Source organism: Chelonia mydas, chromosome 6 (assembly GCF_015237465.2).
Source record: "Chelonia mydas isolate rCheMyd1 chromosome 6, rCheMyd1.pri.v2, whole genome shotgun sequence".
NCBI classification, from domain to species: Eukaryota; Metazoa; Chordata; order Testudines; family Cheloniidae; genus Chelonia; species Chelonia mydas.
The window spans coordinates 89960129-89982187 of NC_051246.2; the positions used below are offsets into that span (position 1 = coordinate 89960129).

Here is a 22059-nt window from a genome sequence, read left to right on the forward strand (position 1 = left end):
TTGATTTGCTAGTAATTCCCTTTGACTACTCCATCTTGTATTCCATATTTATGTATGTGCCACTTGATGCTCGACATTGAGTGGAGGAAAGGCAAATGATATGTCAGTGACCTGTTACAAACTTCCCTGTTAAAAGCAAGACTTGGTGCATTAAGGCAAGCTGAACTTACTGTGGTAGCTTTGAAAAATGAAGGAGTTTTAATTATGAAATGGGTACACTTTCTCCAGGGTAAATTCCATATACACTCAATTTTGAGAACTAAAACTGTAGGGAGAGGGGAGTGGAATCCATGAGGCTAATGAGGCACCTAACTTGTTTTTAGGCACTAGTGTGATCCACAGAACTCCCACTCAGCTGCTGCTTAATGCTGTAGGAACCTATGATCATTCAGTGAATAAGTTTCTTCTCCCCTGCCCCCCCTCTGGGCATCCACACAGCAGCTTCACTCTAGGCACCTGGGTGTCTACCTCCTGCCTGAACACGCACACTGACTTAGATAAACAGCCAGCTACCTACTGCTGCCAAGAGGGATTCACAAACAAGGAAAGAGATGGATAGCTAAACACCTAAGTCACATGCGGGGGGGGGAGGAGACAGACCACCTACTGTGCTATCTTTAGCTTACTGGGTAAGGTTAGCACACCTCTACCATTGGTTCACATGCTGGTTATGTGGATCACACTGTTCCTGTACTTTTCTAGGTGCCATACTATTCAGTGTTGCAACAGCACTTTGTGGTTCACACCCAAAGACTTGTAGTGACAGCTTAAGTGCACTACAGAACTGATCAGTAGCAAAGGCAAGTCCATGGGGACATTGGCATAAATGCATTAGCAGAAACATCCAGTAGTGAACTAGTTAATACTGAAATTTTAAGTGGTCATTTCCCCCACTGCAGTAAATGTGGCAGTTCTTCCCTCCCATGCCTATGGTTTCAGGTGAGTTGCAGGATCAGTTCATGTTTCCACTGGTTTTTTATATTCAAAGGCTGGAATTATTTATTAAATTAGGACAGCTCTGCACCACTGGGTGGATTCAACTGCTAATATAAAAGGCCTAGGTTACAAACAAAAACTGATTACATTGGGCGGGGGGTGTAAAAAATGGTCAGTTCTGAGCAGTCTTCCTCTATTTAATTTACCGGAAAGCCAGATTGCTCTGGCTGGATGCTTTGTGAAGCAACCATGTGCAAAAAATAGATTCACCAGTGCTGTATGTATTCTAGAGAAGTGTTCCAGTTTGAAAGGAGCAACAACTATAGGCCTAATAAAGAAGGTATCAAATATGCTGGCTCCTGTGGATCTCCAGGGGCAAGGGAGACAGCAGCAATAGTAAGGAAAAGTGATCAAGGATCAGGTGAAAATCTAATCAGAATGGACAAAGTGAGCCTAGGACCACTTGAACATGGATTGAGCTGAATTTTAAAAATTGCCCGGGTTAGACACTAGTAAATATCAAGAGGTTTTTTGAAAACAGTGGTACTATACAAGCAAGCACAGGCTGACATGATGGTAAGGCCATAGATAGTGTACGTAGGCCTTTCAAATGACTAGTGATGCTTTGCTTCTGATTAAGAGTAGGCAGGAACCTGTAGGTAAATTGCAGATTTACCAAAACTTCACAGGCCCCCATTTTGTCTATGTTTATTGCCTGATCAGTTTCAGAGTTCTCGCTATGGTTACTGGGCTATCACAACAGTAGAACCTCAGAATTATGAACACCCGAGTGATGAACTGAACTGACCGGTTAACCACACACCTTATTTGGAGCCAGAAGTGCAATCAGGCAGCAGCAGAGCCAAAAAAGGCAAATACAGTACAGTGTTGTGTTAAACTACTAAAAAAAAGGAAATTGTTTCTGTGCTCAGTTCATTTAAATTAAGATGGTTAAAAAGCAGCATTTTTCTTCTGCACAGTCAAGTTTCAAAGCTGCATTAAGCCAATGTGCAAAATCCTTAGTAGGACTTTGTCTGAAACAATTATCTTACAATACCATTCCTAGCAACTTTTGTGACTGTAGAAATATATTTCTACAAGGGGGGTGGGGGTGAGTCATGATTTTTTAAAAATCAGATTACATTTAGAAGTTCTAGTTTACTTTCTTCCCATTTTATAAATTGGGAAAGGTAACTTTGGACTTGTTTGTTTCGTTTCCTCATTATTTAAGATCTGTTTCTACTGAACAGATTTTCTGAAAAGTTTCACACTTGAAACACTGACCTATGCCACAGCAGACAAGTCCAGGGCTCCATTAATAGCGTTATTATGAGAATACAAAACTGGTGAGTAAAGAGCCCGTGGTACATTTGCAACCACCATCACATTTCAATACAATGAACTGCCACGAGTCAAGAAAGATGAAATGTTTCCACTAACCTCTTCGCGCCTCCATCAGGGTTTGAAGTCAATCCTCCCACGAGTAAGATTTTCAAAAGCACCTAACCTTAAGCTCCTGTATACATCTATCAAAATTTTCAAAAAAAAGTTTTAATTTACTGTACTGAACATCTAAACCTTTCGTGGTTAATGAAACACTTATTTTGCAGTGACCGCTTTTATGATACTAAAAAAGTTTAATACACAATTTTAGCCCCTGATGCTGCAAACACCTTTTGTGCATAAATGTAAGGATGCACAACAGCCCCATTGAAGTCAATAAGAGCAAAGTTCTGCATCAGTGTTTGCAGGATCAGGGGCTTATAAGCAAAATATTTCTGGAAATTTATCACTTTTGTAAGGTTCAGGTAAGATACCCTACCAGTAATGGCATTTTAAACTCCCCAGCCCCCACCCAGTATTTATAGTTTAGTTCATTATAAATTGTAATCTAAAGTTACAATAGCACAAATTTTCAGATTAATTTTAGAGCAGCTCAACTTTTTTTTTTTTTAAACAGAATGATTCAAATCTATATAAGTTGTCCCAATTTAAATTCTTCCACTCTGATATCCACCCTCAGTTTATTAGGTTATATTTATGAAGTTATTACTCTGATTTACACTTATGGAAACTAGGAGAGCTAGATCATGTATATTTCCCTAGCATTGTCCAAACTACAAGGTATTTTAATCACACTTTATCCACATTTCTTATTGAATTTTCCAATTTGGAGGAATCTAAGATTTGCAATACCAGTTCAGACCATCCATGTTAACACTATGGTGCAACATTCCACACACGTTCAGAGGTTAAATAAAGATGGTTACTGATCAAAGGAAGATTTGTAAAATTCAAATACAATTGTGTAAGTAGATATCCATTATCAAAATGTTCAACTGTACATATGATTATTTTAAGTTTAAATATTCGAGCTATTTATGTACAAACCTTTAACAAACACAGAACTGGTAAGTAAGGTCCCATGAGAAGAAAATCTAAGGGAAAAAGGAATTCAGGAGAGCTGGCAGTTCCTCAAGGAGACAATATTAAAAGGCACATCTGCGAACTATTCTCATGCAAAGGAAACATAGGAAGAATAGTAAGAGGCCAACATGGCTCCACCAGGAGCTCTTTAATAACCTGAAAATCAAAAAGGAAACATAAAAAAAAAAAAATGGAAACATGGTTACCCTTAAGTCTGGGAAATTAGTTAAAAGCAAACAAAAGGAACGGTTTAGAAAGAGAAACAATATCTGCCACTAGCGTTAAGAAAACAAATTTGATGCAGAATAGCACCTCTCTCTAGGGCTTACAATCTAGTTTCACAAAACACTGGATATTAATATGGTTGGGGATCTTTTATTTATATATATATTTTTAAAGCAATGAAACACTTATCCTCTTCATTAAGTTCTACTTGATCTTAGCTTCCTCCTGGACAGCTGGAGACTTTAACCTTAAATTTTAGTTGAATAATGGTAGCACCCCTTCTACTGCAAGCTGCTTTACAGGCACTACTGGGCTTACACCCTGAGTCCTGGATCTGAACCCACAATCCTAGTGGTCAAAGGCAACAGAGTCATGACACTTTGTGCATTTCTGCCTTTCATTTGATGTTACTATAATAAGAAACAGGCTACAGTTTGTTTCCCCTCTCACCACTACTACCCACACCCAAGCTACTTCCCTTTTCAAAAGGGGATGGGTTAAATGATTGTTTTGTAGACTTCATAGAAGAAATTAAGGAGACACTCTAACACATCTTAGTAAGCAGCATGGTTTATATGATTAGTAGTAGTTTGTTATCCTAAACTTTCATTTTCAATAATCAGGATTAAAATAATATTTGGCACACAAGCACACTGTAAACAGCCACTTGACAGTTCTCATGGCACAGCCAATCACTGCTATGGTGTGGCAGTTCTTTATACCAGTTTACCAAACATGTGCAATTGTCATCCACAATATGCAATTAGATTTATAAAAATAGATAAAATGTCAAACTGAAGCATTGTAGGTATTCATAATCTATTTAATAGTGGGACACTGACATGAATACTACAGTTTTCTAGAGCACATTAGATTTTGAGTTAAGCAGTTGCAACTGGTGCAGGAATTTCTCAGTCAGTCTTCTATATTCTACAATCTACGATTTACTGTATCAGACTAATAAGCCATATCAAATGTGCAATATTCGGTCTATGCTAGCTGGTCTAATTTTTGTTAAGCACTTTATTTTATCAACATATTAGCAAAATATCAGCCAAATAAGAATTTACTGTATGATTTACTTTAGACTAAGCTTTGCTGCACCTCAACACAACGTGAACTAATAATTATACACAACTTATGAATGACTGCTGCAGCTTAATGCTAAAAATCCTCATGCTGATACAATAAAATATTTTACAATGATCAGTTTTTAATGCTTTATTCATTGATTAAAAGAATATACATTTAACATAAACCATACAACATCAGTCATCAGTTCAAACATTCAGCTGGTTTCCTTACATTTTCTGTCAGGAGTTTTTTAATCTGATCACATTTATAAGATAAAATCTCACCACATCTGGCATATACACACACTGTGCCAGTGGATTCACTCTACTGATGTACATATAAAATCCGCATGGTATGTGCTCACTGGAGACAAAACAGCGCACACCTGTCAAAAGGTCATTTTAATATAAGATGGTAAAACCATTTGTAAAACACATATAAACTTTTTCCATAAATAGAATCATATCTGGACATCTGTTGCATAAATTGTGTTTTCCAAAGCTTACAATATAGCAGCCAGGTCTCAGCACTGCTGGGCACCCACGTTGGCCACTTACTTTAATTATTGCAGACTGTCCTTTAACATTAAATGCACAACATTCGTACCACTTAAAACTGGGGTCAGGTGGAAGTCTCACAGAGACCACGTCTGTACCGCGGTTGCCCTGAAACAGTTAAATCGGCTTTTAAAGCCTCTCAGATATAACAAGATTTTAAAACATACTTCATGGAATGTTCTTCATGCATCATAGCAGCTCATACCTGTGATAGAACAAGCTTTGTATTTATTTCCTTTCCTTCCTTTACATTCACTATTCACAGTGAAACAGGTGCATGTTTGTTTAAGAGTTCTGAGGTTGCTGACTGAGCCACAGCACAGCTGTGTACCACAGGTCGAAATTCGACCTTATATATTACAATCTAGCAGTATCTGGCAGACCACAGTTGGCCTGCCCCTGCCAGCATGTGGGCACTTCTTCATTTTTAATCTATTCTTTGGCAGCTGACACAGGCGCTGACAGAGAAAGTCCAGTGACTTGGTTGCTAGGGATTTCACGACTAATGTTTGTTTGTAAGCATGTACATTTAAATTTATATCTTCATTGTTATGGTTTTACCCCATTGGAATGTGTAAACTTATATTTCCTTTTAAATCTGGGCCCAAAGCTAACTCATATGGAGAAACTGATAGATCATGAGAATAAGAAGCTATGATGAATTTACAAAGGATAAGAAATCCTACAATTTATAGTCTAAGAGCTCGCAAATTCAGGTGAGTAACTGAAAAAAGCTACACAGTGCTACAGATTACTGCTTAATAACTGAGAATAAATTTAGAGAGTAGTAGTAATGCATGCTTCAGAAACTGCATGTGAAATTAAAGTGGAAGTTTACAGTGAACTGGCATTGGGTAGTATTCTCTTTCTTCCTTTTTTTAAAGCCTAATAAGTAGCATACTACCAGATTATATGACAATGATTGCATACAAATCCACTGGGCTATGGATATTAAAAAAACTGGATCCTGAGCACTAAACTCCGACATAATAGTAAAATAATAGAAGATGCAGTTACTCAGTAAAAAAAATATAGTTAGCCGGCAACCTCAGACAACCTTCGGCTGTATCTCTATAAGGTTTGGTAGACAAGTCCATTAACCGTGAAAGCCCTAAACTTTGCCACTTTCAGCTTCTAAACCAATACCCGACTACGTTCTTTGATCAAGAAGTAGAATACACATATATAATTCTATATATCTAATACTGATTAAACACAGCACAAAAGGGGTTAATTCACACTACTGAAAAACATAATAGGATCCTACTTGCATATGTAACCACAGGAATTGTAAATAAAAAAAGGAGCTAAATGCCTTCACTGAAGCTTTGCATCTCTCGATAAAAATGACGAGTTGGCTCAGTGAAGACACTGAGTAATTCTATGTCCATGACTGCATGCCAAGGTCGACCCAATCCAAGGGATACCTGCTCAATGAGGTTATGTACTGGATCCACATCCTGATCAGCCAGTTCACCTTGGTCGAAATCAATGCTTTCTTCTGTGACTTCAAGCACTTTCAAATCAGAGCCACGAAGACGAGCGATTGCAATGAGGTTATGGGCCCACACTGTGTAACCTGGGAGGGTGGGGTGGGGGGGAAAAAACTGTCACTTCATTGTAGAACTGCTTTTTAAAAAGTGTTTAAAACCTGAGACCCCTGACTAGCAGGCCTTTTCCCCAACTGATTTTGCCCCTTTTCCATTTGGCAACCTTTTTTCTGCATTTCTTAAAAGTTACAAGCCATCAGGTTCAAATTTATTCTTATCAAGTGAGGAAAAAAAAAAAATGTAACATTGTAAGTAGAACCGTCCCTCTCCCCCCCTTCCCCCGCGGCCAAACTTTGTTGGACCTGTCCCCTCCCCCTATAGAGAATCAATAAATCTACTATTCATACAAATTTTTATTTAGACTCTGGGACATACTAAATATTTTAGACCTACACTACTTGACAGTTTAGAGGTGTTATGTGCAAGGAAGAGTGCACGATTAATCATCTTAAGTGAAAGTATAGGTGTAAGAACTGCATTAAAACTGTGTTTGTAGTACAGAGAAACTCTGAAGAGGTTTGATTTTGCTGTGTTACAGTTAGACCTATTTTCTATTACCAGATTCCATTTTTGCAGTGATTGTGACCTTTCCTCACAGATCATGGCACTTTTCATGAAAGCCAAGTCCCTTCAATGCTGAAAACTTTTTCACTCAACTACAAAATTATCTTAACTGAAATTAAATATGACAATTATAAAATGGTCTTTGCTACCTACTAGAAGTTCATATTGTATTTCCCCCGGAAAGTGAAGAAAAAGGTAAATTATATTCCCAATTACTAGCAAACTTGCTTTCCATAGGTTGGCTGAGAAAACATGCTGGGTTTCTCCTAGCTCACTGATACCACTAAGCACCATCCAGGATTTTCCTCTTCTTTATGGTGCCCTCCCCTTCGCTTCTCCAGTTTATTCCTTCCAGCATGAGGTAGCTATACGCTTACTCTTCTTCCCACCTAACATGCAAATTCTCTTGTCAAAGTCTGGACTTGGAAAGCCTAGTAGAGCGGATGAAACTGTACAGTCTCATCCAAGCCACAGAAAGTTATCTGGTAAATACAAGCAAGGTTTGACTCTCTCTGGAATGGTCTTCAACAATGTAGGTAGTGGATTCTGTATAGCAGGAAACCTATGAGAAAACATCTCAGTGGGGAGAGAAGGAGGCTGAATTAAATGAGGGAGTTTGATGAAGAAAGTGGAATGAGAATCTTTCACCTACTGCCCCTGAAGCTTCCTACAGAAGCACTGCTCAAAGCACTCTGCAGGCCAGGGCATCTGCAGATGCTGGCATGATCAGTGGTAATGCCTAATGAAAGAGCAAGGAACTCTAAAAGGCAACTTTGTAATGTTAACTCACTGATGCTTCCCCTGTCTAGTGCAGTGGGCTGGAAGTCTCAATGCACAAGAAACATCAGGAGGCTTAGAAGGCTGTAGGATACCAAACCCAATCAAGAACTCCACTTTTAGGTACTACTTTCCAGAAGAATCTTGAATGAGCTTAGCCAGTCCACTATAGAATTTAGAATTAATAGGTCCTTAGTGAGAGAAAGAACAAGAACATCCACAAGAACAAAGGGGGCAGCTGAACAAGGGCGATACAGATACATAACTACTGCTGCATGTGATGATTTGGAGGAACGTCATTCCCTGGATTAGCCTTCTGAATACTAAGGTGGCTATCATGACCCCTAAAGCTTTTCATGTTAACTTCCGGAAGGAATGACTAGACTTCTGGTAAGATTTTAGGAGCCAGAAAGGACCCCAATCCAACCAAACATTTCACAAGGCGGGGGCTTGTAGAGATCCCTTACACCATGAAATCTTGAAGCACCTCTTCCCCAAAGTCTAAGGCTGCCTCAGGGAGAGCCTTTGCCCCACGGGGAAGATTCTCCCCCCTTTCCATGCAAGCTGGGTGGGCTTGCTTTTCAGCTCCAGAGACTGCCTCAGTACTTCCTCACTCTTACTGCTTCAGGAAGATTCACTCTAAGGTAGGTAGCAGATGTTTCTCTGTGAAAGCAGAAAAAATTCTTGAGGCCCCAGTGAGAAAGCACTTTTGCAAGAGGCACTAGTGAGGTAGATTTCTTTTAGCCTTATTTGATCAAGTGACAAACAGTAGCCAGACAGATGCAGATCAAGTAAATCCTAGTTACTGACTAGTCACCATCCTCTGAGCTGTCACAACTAAGCCACAGAATAGTTCGGGGGGGGGGGGGGGGGGGGGAGGGGTGTCAGATAAAAGGGGATTAAATTGTTAGTGGGTGGCACTAAAACCCAGGGTTTGGTTTTTGTTTTAAAAAAGAACCAGTTGCTGTGTTGAGCTTAAAGGGGTCTATTTTATCATTACATGTTCCTGAGAGGGTTTTTTTTTTTTTTTTGTAATTGTTACATATAAGTACTTAGACAAATTGCAAGAGGAGAGGACAGGTATAAATAGATTTCATTAACTTCTTCTGAGAGTACAGGGAATGGATGCAAGAGAAGATTCTCTTCCCCCTTCTCCTTCTCTAGCTGCCACAACATGAAATGTAGTTATCAACAAGTTAGACTCACTTTAAAATAAATAAAAACACCCAAAGCACTTCTAAAGTTAACACTGGCAGTAAAAATTGTCTCAATCGGGACTTAATAGGATAGAACTTGTGATTTCTGAATTGTAAAACGTTTAGAAGCTGTCATGTTTATAAGAACAATGCTTCCTTAAAAAGCAGTAGAAATTATGTAGAACAGAACATCCAATATGAATATTTTAGCCTTTTCTGAAGAACCTAAAATTGATTCTTAAGATAAACAGCTGCATTTGGAACCTGTTACAGCAAAAATGTAGTCTTCACTTCCAAGTTCTTAAATATTTTAAACTAACACCGAACTTAGATGTTATTTTTATTCCAGCTGACAAAGTAACTTCCAGGCAGTCTGGTAGCAAAGAAGAAAAAGATCATATTTTCCCAATTTAGGCAAGTTACAAGAAGCACAGCTGAGATCTTGAGATCTGATTTCACCTATTGGGCATCTGTCTTTTCCCCCACTTAATAGCCAATAAGAAATTACACCAAGTTACTACCTTTTAAACAGTCTAAAAAGATCTGACAATTATGTAATTTCCAATTCTCTGCTTAATGAAGATTATTAAAATTTTGCTTTTCTATTGCTTTACCTGAATGTTTGCTGGATAGTCATGTGACAACACTATACATTTCGATGCTGGATTTGTTAGCTTGTAAATTTACACAGCTGTTTGTTTTTATTTTATATTAGATAGGTCTTGGAGGATGTCTGATTTTTTTCCCCCCAGTATTGTAAACAAAGTTTTTGGGATAACAACTGCATCAAATCAACAACAATTTGGATAAATTTTAAAAGTTAGGTGGCTAAAGCGAGGCACCTAAAATCATATTCAGCCACTTACAGCACAGCTATAGCAGAGAGTTTACAGCGGCGCAGCTGCACCGCTGTGAGCTCTCTAATGTCGCCACTCTAAACCGATGGAAGAGAGCTCTCCCATTGGCTTAACTACTCAAGCCCCCGCGAGCAGCAGTAGCTAAACTGGCAGGAGAAGCTCTCCCACCCACACAGTGCTACACCGGCACTTATGTCGGTGTAACTTAAGTCGCTCCTGGGGGTGATTTATTCACACCCCTCAGTGACCTAAACTATGCTGACATAAGCTGTAGAGTAGACATAGCCTCAGATGTGGTGGTTATGTAGAGTTAGAATTGACATTTGACTCTAGGAAACTTATAGTGATTATAAAGAAAAGCAAAGAATTTAATTTTCCCTATCTGATTTCCAATGGAAAATAATTAAAGTTTGTCAGCTGAAGACTCTTTCTTGCAAGTATCTGACTCCCCCCACTTTGGGGTAAACAGTGGCGTCTGAACCCATGCTCTTCGGTGCTAAAAACATGACCCTCTGCCACTTGAGCTAAACACCCCCATCCTGCAAGCTGTCTGAAGGAGGAGTAGGGGTGCACTCCTATAGAGCAGATCACAGGATTGAGGCCTCAATCCCTTATCAGCGCCAGCAGACTCAAACCTCCTGTGGCTGGTCCACATAAGATATGAAGAGCCACACTACTAGTGTTACATTAGTTACATCCGATGAAGTGAGCTGTAGCTCACGAAAGCTTATGCTCAAATAAATTGGTTAGTCTCTAAGGTGCCATAAGTACTCCTTTTCTTTTTGCGAATACAGACTAACACGGCTGCTACTCTGAAAGCTGTCATTAGCATTTTGTTTCCCTATATTTTTTAAACGAATATTACCTACTTTTGTCTGCTGTAGGTCACTAGTTGAAGTCAGATAATACACAAGAGTAAGTTCCTCTCTCTTTGAGCCTAAGTTCAGAATGGATTAGAGGTTTACAATAATAAAATAGCTAGTACGGACAATTTACGACTAGTGTATGGTGGCATTTGGCCAGGCACTCACCTAAAACTATTTCAGGGGAAGAGAAATGCAGTTTATGCTACTCTCCCTCCTGCAAGTAGATCAAACAGAGAATATATTCCAAACTTTGTCAGCCAACACTTCATCCTGTTAGCTGCTGCTAGATTCTCACTAGATTGGTAACACATCTCCTCTCACCCTAGCTTCATTGTGGGCCATACATATTTACAGCCAGGAAGTTCACCTAACCCTCACTGCAAAATGAACTAATGCTAAGCAGCAAATATTTCCAATTCTCATATCCACAAGCATAGCTACTCTCTGGATAATACATAGTTTAATATAATAAAGATCCTCCACACACTCAGAATAAGCTTTCCAGAGCATGGAATATTATATACTACCCCCCCCCCTTTTTTTTTTTTTTGGAAACTTACTAGAAAAATTCTTGCTCATCCTCATTTACACAAGTAACCTAGTAAACTTCAAGTGAGAACAGAGTTGCATAGGAAAATTTGTTAACAATCAGTAACTTACTAGTTATGTGATTTGTTATGAGGAATAACTATAACTATAGTATGTGGAATGACTTTACATTTTCAAGTTTGATGGTATGAGAAAGTGTTTTTTTTCAGTATCTGTACAAACAGCTTCTACTATTAACATCTCCTGCAAGATTTTTTAGCGCACTAACTGATGTTATTAATACTAAGTGTATGATTGTGATTTTTAGAAAAAAGACTAAAGCATAAAAAAAAGTCAAAGTCACTTACTATGTTTGGGAATAGAATTACCTACCATGAACTGCTAGGAGAGAGAGCCTTGTGCACCTCCACGCTAACAAAACCAGTGGATCTTCATTACGGTCGTCACTAAGATCTGGGAAACCAGACATATCTATCACATCATTCATTAATATAAAATGAGTGAGAAACTTGTCATACTGCCTGGATATGAGGTCAACAACAGCCCCTGAAACACAAGTGATGTAGCTGTCAAAGTGAATCCTCTCTAGTGGGATACTGGGCTTAAGAATTCTTAGCATGTCATCACTCTTGATATCAAAAGCCATAATATAGACCCGAAGATTAGTGCTGTTGCGTGTCAGTGCCTTCCAATTCTCATCTTCTGGCATATTTTCCAAGGACTTGTGCATTATGGAAATTTTGTGGACCAGAAGAGAGAGTCGATGCAAAGGCACATGGTTGCTATCAGCCAGGACTCTTGCCATTTCAGCTGTAAAATCACAGAAATCCAAGGCGAGTGAGCGCAGATTCACAAAGCGCTCCAATTCAACTGCAGTGATAAGAGTGGTATTACCAGGGATGTGGTTGTCCAGCAAACTCAGGTGTTCCATGGTGTTGGCAATGGGGTTTGATAAAGATGACAATGATGTGGGAGTAACTATTTGCAGCATAAACCCACAAGACAGCCACTTCAGTTGCCTGCTATTGCCCAATATTTCTTCAAATAGCTGTTGTATTCTGCAAGAAAAACATAAGCAACAATGACCCCATTAAATATGACTTAATGTGGTAATACAACTGCATAGCATTCTATATTTATTCAAGAAAGAATAACTCTTTCAGTTAGGGTGCGATTCTGTAGCTGTGCTACGTGAAGAACTCCTCGAATAGTCAGTGAAAGTTCTGTATGTATGACACCTACAAAATCAGGCTCCTTAACTTCTACCAAACTCAAATGATGCTGCAATTGTGATTTATCTTAGGAATGGAACATATGTATTGATTGCTCTTGTGGAAAATGTTGCCCTTTGAAGAGAAGTATCCCATATTTCTCAGCGCCAAACTCTTTTAAAACAAAAGTTTAAGGGAATCCATTCAGCCATTTTGGGGTTATACAAATATGAGTAAATACTACTTTAAAAAGCCTCTGATGCTTCATGCTCCGATACCTCTAATGCAGTCCTTGCCCAACAGCAAGCTTAGTATGTACAAAATATAGCCCTAAAAGCCCGTCAATGCTTTTTGCCAGATTTGGAGAAATTTGGTTTTGAAATATTTGAAACTGGTGAGCTGACCACACTCATTACACCTCTCTCAAGTCCAAACAATAGTGGGGTTCTTAAAATATTTTCATGTGTGCATATTGGATCATTCCTACAGTTACCAGCAATTATAAGAGTTTAAGTTGGGATGAACATGATTTGGGCCTGGCAATATTTGTCTGTCTCTTGAGGGGGGGGGGGGGGGGGGTGACCCACACTCATCACACAGGAGGAGTATCCTGCATCTATCCTGACCACCTGTCCCATCCCTGTAACATTTTATGAACAGATCTTTAAGTTATATATTCATTTCACATACCATACCTAAGAGAGGAAGGAATTTGATTTGAATGTACAATTGTGAATCACACAGCTTCAGCACTGTAGCTAAATGCTCTGGATTGGTTCTAAAGAAATTCTTTGATCATGTTTCCCACAGCTGCTAAAACCCAGCTGAATTTTTCTCTTCCTCACCACTGACAAATGCTCTTCTGAGCACACAGTCACAGTATGTGTTCTAGTATGTATACATGCATGCATACACGTACACCTTCATGTGCAATCTATAGCACTTGTCACCTAAGGAAAAATATAGTACTCGCAACACGGGAGCTGGGTCAGGTTAAATATGTTCCTGTTTAAAGGCATCAAGGAATGCAATGCAAAGATCTGTAACACAAAATTTAAAAAATCATGCCAAAAATCAAGTGGTTCCGAGCTAAATTGCTACATAGTATACACTGGGTATACATACATATATATACACAGACACACACACAGGCAGTAAAGAACATTATGTAAAGGGCATCTAATCTCAGAAGAAAATTAAAAATGAAAAAAATTGCCTGCCTGCGTGCATGTATATCTTTAATAATGCGCTAAAATGTGCTAGAATGGTAAGCTCATCATATCTTGCAATATTGTATATAGTCACTCTTAATACACATCTAATATTTTAAATTCATTTTATAAGTTTTCCTTCTGCAATATTTATGAACAGTAAATCTGAAATGTGTGCATGTTCAACATGGTATGACTGCATATGCCGAAATGTTTTCTTCTACAGTTCTCTCGATTTGATGCCTAATAACTTAAGTTGTGCTTCTCTAATGATGATGTATGTTTAAGCTTAAAACATAGTTTAAAATACTATTTGACTATTTTGTTTTTGATTACTGTAAACTGTATTGGATTAACCACAATTGCACAGTTGTAGCTTCTAATACTGTTCTGCACTAGAAGTAAGCTCATCCAATCAAAGCAGGGATGGTGAACATTTAGAACTCAAGTCTACAGCAGTTTTCAGTGATAATAGTACACAAATCCCTGAATTTTAAGCCTAATTAGACTCTGGCCGCAGAACTAGCCATCCATATGTTCACCAAAAAACTATATAGCCACTTCATCTAAAATTTTTCTAGCTATCTAATGCTGAGCCAATCCTTCTAGTTCCACCCACCCCATTTTAACCCTAACTATGTCAAATATTTAAACAACTCAACTGAGGGTACTTTATGTTACATAATAACTATATATTGGGCTAATAAAAATGAGGCCCAATAGGAAGCACAATGAAGTTATCATCCAACTACACTGCCATTCATTTTAACAATGCACTTCCAGTAAATCCTTTAACTGAATATGGTACCTCTACTCTTGGAGAACACACTAATTTAACAGTTCAAGCTATGTTCTACAAGTTTAACTACGTAAGTACCAATTTCTAATAATTTCCTCATCTTATTTTCAGACTGTATGTTTTAATTTCAATTGTCTACACTTTTCTGATGAATAAGCCCTAGTTCTATCTTAATACATAGTCTCAGAACAATTGTAACTAAATGTTTTTGAAAGTTGTTCAATAATCTACACAAGATAGTGAGTTGGCGGTCTCAGTCCAGTTTTCTGTGGCTACCAGTCCATTGAAAAGCCACCCACAATTAGCATTAAGTGGCATCCTTGTTGACAGTGTCAGAAGAGAAGTCAAAGACTGAATAGACACAGAGACTGAACTAGTATTTTCACCCCCTCAAAAGTGGTCCTGAGTCAGGACTGAGGCATACTGGTAGGACTATGCAGGAAGCAAGTGCACTACTGCTGTCCATACTATTTCTGTTCATTGGATAATGCAGTCTCAATCCAGCACCATTCATAAGCACTAAATGCACTTATTTAAAATGGCTCAATTGGTATTTTTAGAAAAATTAAGATTAATTAACAACTGTTAGATGACGAAGTAACACCTCAGGGATAAGAGTTTTAAATAGTTACGTTTAATTCAATGGTGGAACATATTTTCTCTAACTGCACAATGTACTGCATTTACATGATGTATTGAACTTTCCCATAGCAAAGGTTAAATAAAATGAATTTGTAAAGGGAAAAGTAGTATAAAGTTACATTTAAAACAGTAAACTGCAAATACAGAGCATAAAAAAACCTATGCACTATAGAACCGTGTGGCATGCAACAAATCATCATAGTAGGAAGAGCACTAAGCATATTATTAAAAAACAACTACCACAATAACCAGAGTAAAAGTTTTTACTCGGATATCTATAAATTGTGCCTCGCTACCGCAATACAGTATGAATGTTGCGTAATATCTCCCATTGATCTCAATTTCTGCAAGTACAACAGGGTGACAAAGACACAGTAGGAGATGAAGGTCTGAATTTCCACCATGTTGTAAATTTAAGTCAGGATCTAAGCATTACAGAGTTCAATATGCACGTACATACTAATCCATCTGTTGATATCTATGATAGTTCCAGAGCTACTTCAGCTACAGGCACATGGAAGAGGAAAGAGTACCCATTCCTCTCCTAGAATATTGGGATAAGCAGATTCCCCCCCCTCGGCAATGTAGATTAAAATGACGACACTCAGGGCTTGTCTACATTGGCAAGTTTTACAGTTATACCAGCATAACCCACTGCGTGGACACTAATTCCAGAATAAGAATGGCTTTTTCAGTTTATCTTACACACTTCCGAAAGGGCATAAGTAGACTTGGGAGGATTAGATTTTTGAGGATCGACATGGATTTTAGTATACACACAAGCCAATAAAAATATATTTCCATCAATCATAAAAAATGTACAAATAGCCATAGAAAGAAAAAATGCTACTTGAGAACAGAGGTTGATTTAAGCATATTTACTTTGTAGATTTTGAATGTCACGTTGAAATTTGTATTTTAACGGTTATAAAGTTTTAACTTTTTGAATCTCAATGTCTACTGTCATTAAACAATTATTGTCTGAACCCCCGCAGTTTCCCGCAATTGTGTAAATTTGCATAGATTAAAATAAAAAAGATTAAAAAGTAAACATTGATGTTATCTGGCAACATCGTAAAAAAATTATAAAAAATAAAAAATGAGTTCTGCCAAGCCTAGATATAAGCTTTAAAAAAAAAAAAAAAAAACCCACTCTGATTCTGCAATAAGAGCGTCCATATTTGGGTGGGGGAGGTGGAGGCGGGGGGAAGGGTATACTGATATAATTAACAGTTTAGATTATACCAATATAGCTTTCCTATATGGACATGCCCTTAGGAATTATTCTGGAAATAAGCAGTTCTCATCTTAAACAGGCATGGAGTCTTATGATAAATCCTTACTTGGAGTTCACTTATGACTTTATTCAAAGTCACTTGTTTCCTAATATTCGTTTTTCTTGTATATATTTGTTTAATTTGTCAGGTGACTTCAATTCCTAGTGTAGTTCTCCACTCAGTCTCAGAACAGCAATAGTACATACAGTTCCAATGAAACCCTGCTCCTCTCTCCCTGGCCCCAATACCACCTCATTCTGTTTTAGAATCATCCCTTGCAAGAGTAAAAGTATTGTGTCTTCAAGCACTGTCTGCAGAGACCACCACAAATCTGACAACGGAAGATGGTTTGTGTGACGTAGACGCGAGGAGCTTGACCAAGATCAGCTCTTCTCATATAGGTCACCCAATGACCATCAGATAACACAAAAATGGAAACCAGATGAAATCTCACTACCAAGCTGGAGCTTTTTCAACCTAATATCTTGCATTCTCATTATCAGTTCTTTGAGCCAGCATGATATTTTTGCTAGTGTGTACAGAAGAACTTACTGCTTAATCTTTTTGCCATCTGGGTCCACCTTGCTGAGGTATGTATTCGATATACTTCCATGTTGTTGCAGAATGCTTATATCCCCAAAAAGACTTAACTTCTGGAGGTTCCTACAAAAATAGGTTTTGTTAGTTTGCACATGAAGGTAAGGCAACAGTGGGGAAATGTTAAGGACAATTCTTGAACACAGGTAGCAAGGGCACACTTATGCACAGGAGGTATCGTCCAGGCTGGAAAGAGTTGCACTGTCTATAAGTTTGGGACAACACACAACTTCCAAATAAACTAAAGCTTAGATGGAGCTTTTCAGGGGGAGCAGCTTAAAACGCCAAAATCAAGAGAAGAAGCAAGAAGTCTGATCAGTTTTGAGTCACCCTACTATAACAGTATGAATACATATCTCGTTGTCTAGCAGAATGTTACCAGGAATACGCCTTGTGACATCTAAGTGCATGTTATCCACTTTCATCCTTACAAATTTATTTAAAATTCCATCAACGACACTGTATACATATCTGCTTTTTATATGAAAGCTGCACTTAATGCTGAACACCTAGAACTCTACGGCTATGTCTAAACTACAGCAGCACAGACACAACGCTGCAGCATTGTAGTATAGACATTTGCTACAGCAATGGAAGGGGGTCTTCTGTCACTGTAGTTAATCCACCCCTCTGAGGCAATAGCTAGGTCAAAGGAAGAATTCTGGGGCTTAACTACATCTCTTGGATATGAATTCCCCCCACCACGCACCCACCCAGACACAATGTAACTAGGTCCACTTGAGTTTTAGGCTTAGACCAGGCCAGAGATAGGCGTACTTGCGGCACTTTAGAGACTAACAAATTTATTTGAGCATAAGCTTTTGTGAGCCAGAGCTCACTTAGTTTTTTTAACATGCTTCATCCAGTGGCCCATCATTCACAATATGCTTTTTGAAAGAGACATCCAAGATTATGATGTCTAACTATATTTAGGGCTATCAATAAATCGTAAACTCAATTAACGCAAAACAAATTAATTTAAAAAAAGTCACGATTACACAGTTTTAATCTTATGGTTAAACAATAGAATACCAATGAAAATTTATTATATGGTAGAACCTCAAGAGTTACAAATACCTCAGGAATGGAGGTTGTTCATAACTAAGGCTATGATTTAATCATGGGTATTTTTAGTAAAAGTCACGGACAGATCACAGGCAAGAAATAAAGAGTCACAGACCATGACCTATACCATAAACACCACACCGGAGGTGGGGGGGGGGGAGGGATGGAAAGGGAGCCCCGGGCTTCAGAGCAGTGGCCAATGCGGGTGGCGCCACTCCAGCAGCAGCTGGCTGAGGGGTCACCTAAGTAGCTGGTGTGGCTGTCCCCAGGGCCTCCGGAGCAGCTCACTCCAAGGTCAACTGCTTGGGCAGCTCTGGGGTCAGCCACACTGACCACTGCAGAAGTCATGAAGGGTGCAGGAAGTCACTATTCATAACGCTGAAATGTTTGTAACTTTGAACAACACATCATGTTTGTTCTTTCAAAAGTTCACAACTGAACATTGACTTAATACAGCTTTGAAACTTTACTAGGCAGAAGAAAAATGCTGTTTTTAACTATCTTAATTTAAATGAAAGAAGTACAGAAACAGTTTCCTTACTTTACTAAAAAAAGGGAAAGTTTAAAAAAGTTTGACAGTTTATGATTGACACAGTTCTGTACTGTATTTGCTTTTTTGGGGGAGAGGGGCGAGGGCGGGGGGAGGTCTCTGCTGCTGCCTGATTGCATACTTCCAGTTCCAAATGAGGTATGTTTGTAACACTGAGGTTTTACTGTAAATATTTTTGGATTTTTTTTCTACATTTTCAAATATATTGACTTTAATTACAACACAGAATACAAAGTGTACAATGCTCACTTTATAATATTTTTGATTACAAATATCTGCACTGTTGTAGCCTGCACTGCAAGGTATTTACGTGCCAGCTATGTTAAACATTCATATGCCTCTTCATGCTTTGACCACCATACCAGAGGAAATGCTTCCATGCTGATGACTCTTTAAAAAAAATGCATTAATTAAATTTGTGACTGAACTCCTTGGGGGAGAATTGTATGCCTCCTGCTCCACGGTTTTGCCTGCATTCTGCCATATATTTAATGTTATAGCAGTTTCAGATGACGACCCAACATATATTGTTAGATTTAAGAACACTTTCACTGAAGATTTGACAAAATGCAAAGAAGGTACCAATATGAGATTTCTGAAAATAGCTACAGAACTAAACCCAAGGCTGACGAATCTGAAGCGCCTTCCAAAATCTGATAGTGATGAGGTGTAGAACATGATGTCAAAAGTCTTAAAAGAGCAACACGCCGATGCGGAAACTACAGAATCTGAAACACCAAAAAGAAAATCAAGCTTCTCTTGGTGGCATCTGACTCTGATGATGAAAATGAAGGTCCTTCAGTCCAAACTGCTTTGGATCATTATCAAGCAGAACCCACCTGTTCTCACTTTCAGTTGACACTGTAAATAAGCAGCAGGCAGAATTATCTGTAATATAAACTTGTTTGTCTTAGCGATTGACTGAACAAGAAGTAGGACTAAGTGGACTTATAGGCTCTAAAGTTTTACATTGTTTTGTTTCTGAGAGCAGTTATGTAAAATATAATTCTACATTTGTAAGTTGCACTTTCAGGATAAAGAGACCGCAGTACAGTACTTGTCTGAGGTGAACTGAAAAATACTGTTTTATCTTTTTACAGTGTAAATATTTGTAATAAAAATATAAAGCACTGTACACTTCGTATTCTGTGTAACTGAAATCAATGCATTTCAAAATGTAGAAAAACATCCAAAAATATTTATAATAAATGCAAATTGGTATTCTATTTAAAAGTGTGATTAAAACTGCAAATAATCACGACTTTTTTTTAATCTTGCAATTGTGATATTTAAATATATACACACACACACGCAACCCTAATAAAATATACATAAATATATAAATTCATTCATGATATACATGGGTGAGCACATTGGTCAGTTTCACTTTCCCCTATACAGACAATTTCTCCCACTTATGTACCCCCTGCCCTCCAACAAACAATGAGGGAAAGACATTAAAAAACATGATGGTAAAACCACAAAAGCAGGTACAGGAGGCTCCAATGCAGGTGTGTCACCTGACATACTTTTAACAAGTATGTCATTTTTCAAAAGTTAACAGGATTCCTTTAAATATTTACATATTCTATAGGTATAATTTATTCCTAGGACTCTAAAACATGTTATTTTTGGTAGTGTAACATTCCATAAATCCTAGTGAAAATTTGGAGGATTGCAAGAGTTCGAACCATCTGTTTATTTTTGTCACTATAATTTAATCTATAGTTTACATAGAAGAATGTACAAACTTTATCTCCTATTCCTGCTGTTTTACAGGTAACATGTCGCTACTTCATCACAGCAATTCCTAGAGGCAGCACGATCAGTGCCAGTGTATACATGAAAAACCATGAGGCTTTAGTACTGTGCTGGTGAATCATCTCCCACATATATTCTGATATATGTATAAAAAATTAGAACAGTTGCATTGCTCCAGTGTGTGCCGTGAGAAAGAAAGGGCTGATTGCAGAAAGTTGTAAATAATATGGCCATGAACAAGCCTAGACCAAAGCACATTCTCAGATCCTTTTTCAATCATTTAATACTGCTACTGGCACCACAAGAAATGTGATGAGGAGCAGCTTTTGCATGAACTCCCTTACGCATGCTTAAAAAAAAAAAAAAAAAAGTCACCACATCTCCAGGACTTAAAACTTTAAAGGTGCTACATCCAAAAATCTGTTCCCAAGTTTACTATGTGAATATTAGCAACACTAAAGCCCATGCTGCAGTGCCAGGGAACCTTCCCTGGACTCTTCATTGCCCTTTACTAGAAGATGACTAAACCGTCATAAGATATTTCACTTGCAGTGGAACCAAGGATATGTAGAGGGGATGTCTCACTTCCCTAATTTTTAGGTCGAATCTATCACCCTTTATAATCACTGTGAACTAGCACTACTAGAAATCTCTTGTTTAGTTTGCGATCTGTCATCACTTCCTACTCTGATTTTCTAACAGCTGTCTTCTAGTTGTATCTGCTGTCTATTTCCTCTCCTAGTGAATGAGGGACTTACTAGCAAGTCCTCAAATACTTCACAGCAAGCTACACCTAAATACCTCAACAACGTTCCTGCACATACAGCTTTGGAAGTTTTAATTAAAATATAAAAATGAGTATGATCAGTAGAGTAGCCAAAATTATCTGATATTCTATTTAAATATAATTTTATGCTGACTATTCTCATTTTCAGTATGCCTCAGATTTTTATATTAAAGATGCCTAACTACTTCAAATAAAATTGTTGGGTGAGGGGAAAGCTCAAGATTTTGGCAGCAGAGAAGGGGGGAAAGTTGGGGCTTTTTGCCCCTAGGAAGCAGAGAGTCAGTTTAGTATGATGAGGGAAGTAGGATGGCTGGATGTTTCTGCTAAAATGATTGGCAGCATCATATGTAATGCTGAAAATGAAACTGTCATCTTTAGATTTCAGAACAAGTCATTGAGATGAATGAGGCAGTTCACATCTTTCAGAGCATCTGCAGATTCAGGAAGACATTACATTATAACACACAAGGGCTAGAAACTACCTTTTTAAAAGCTTCAATCTGGAAAACAGTGCTGTACAAGTGATTAATTATGCAGCCACAAAACTACATGGCACACAGGGCCTGTTTAACAGTCAGCAT

The 22059-nt window shown here is 38.2% G+C and overlaps 1 protein-coding gene across 10 annotated transcripts in view; it reads right to left on the bottom strand.

Annotated features, from left to right (window-relative positions):
• The window catches only part of FBXO33 (F-box protein 33), a 57308-nt gene that overhangs the window by 26639 nt on the left and 8610 nt on the right, over positions 1-22059 (bottom strand). For 7 of the 10 annotated variants that reach the window (XR_006291903.1, XR_006291900.1, XR_006291899.1 and 4 more), the window contains exons 2-6: positions 17271-17381; positions 11951-12636; positions 6647-6798; positions 3328-3519; positions 2377-2462 (exon numbers count right to left, since the gene is read on the bottom strand). Coding sequence is in view for 2 of the 10 variants with exons in the window: in XM_037900662.2 (XP_037756590.1) it covers positions 6527-6798; positions 11951-12636; positions 17271-17381 (1069 nt within the window). In the remaining 8 variants the exon portion in view is untranslated. Of the gene's footprint in view, positions 1-2376; positions 2463-3327; positions 3520-4794; positions 6799-11950; positions 12637-17270; positions 17382-22059 lie in introns of those variants that run through there. The other 3 variants (XR_006291904.1, XM_037900662.2, XM_037900663.2) reach the window with 3 other exon arrangements.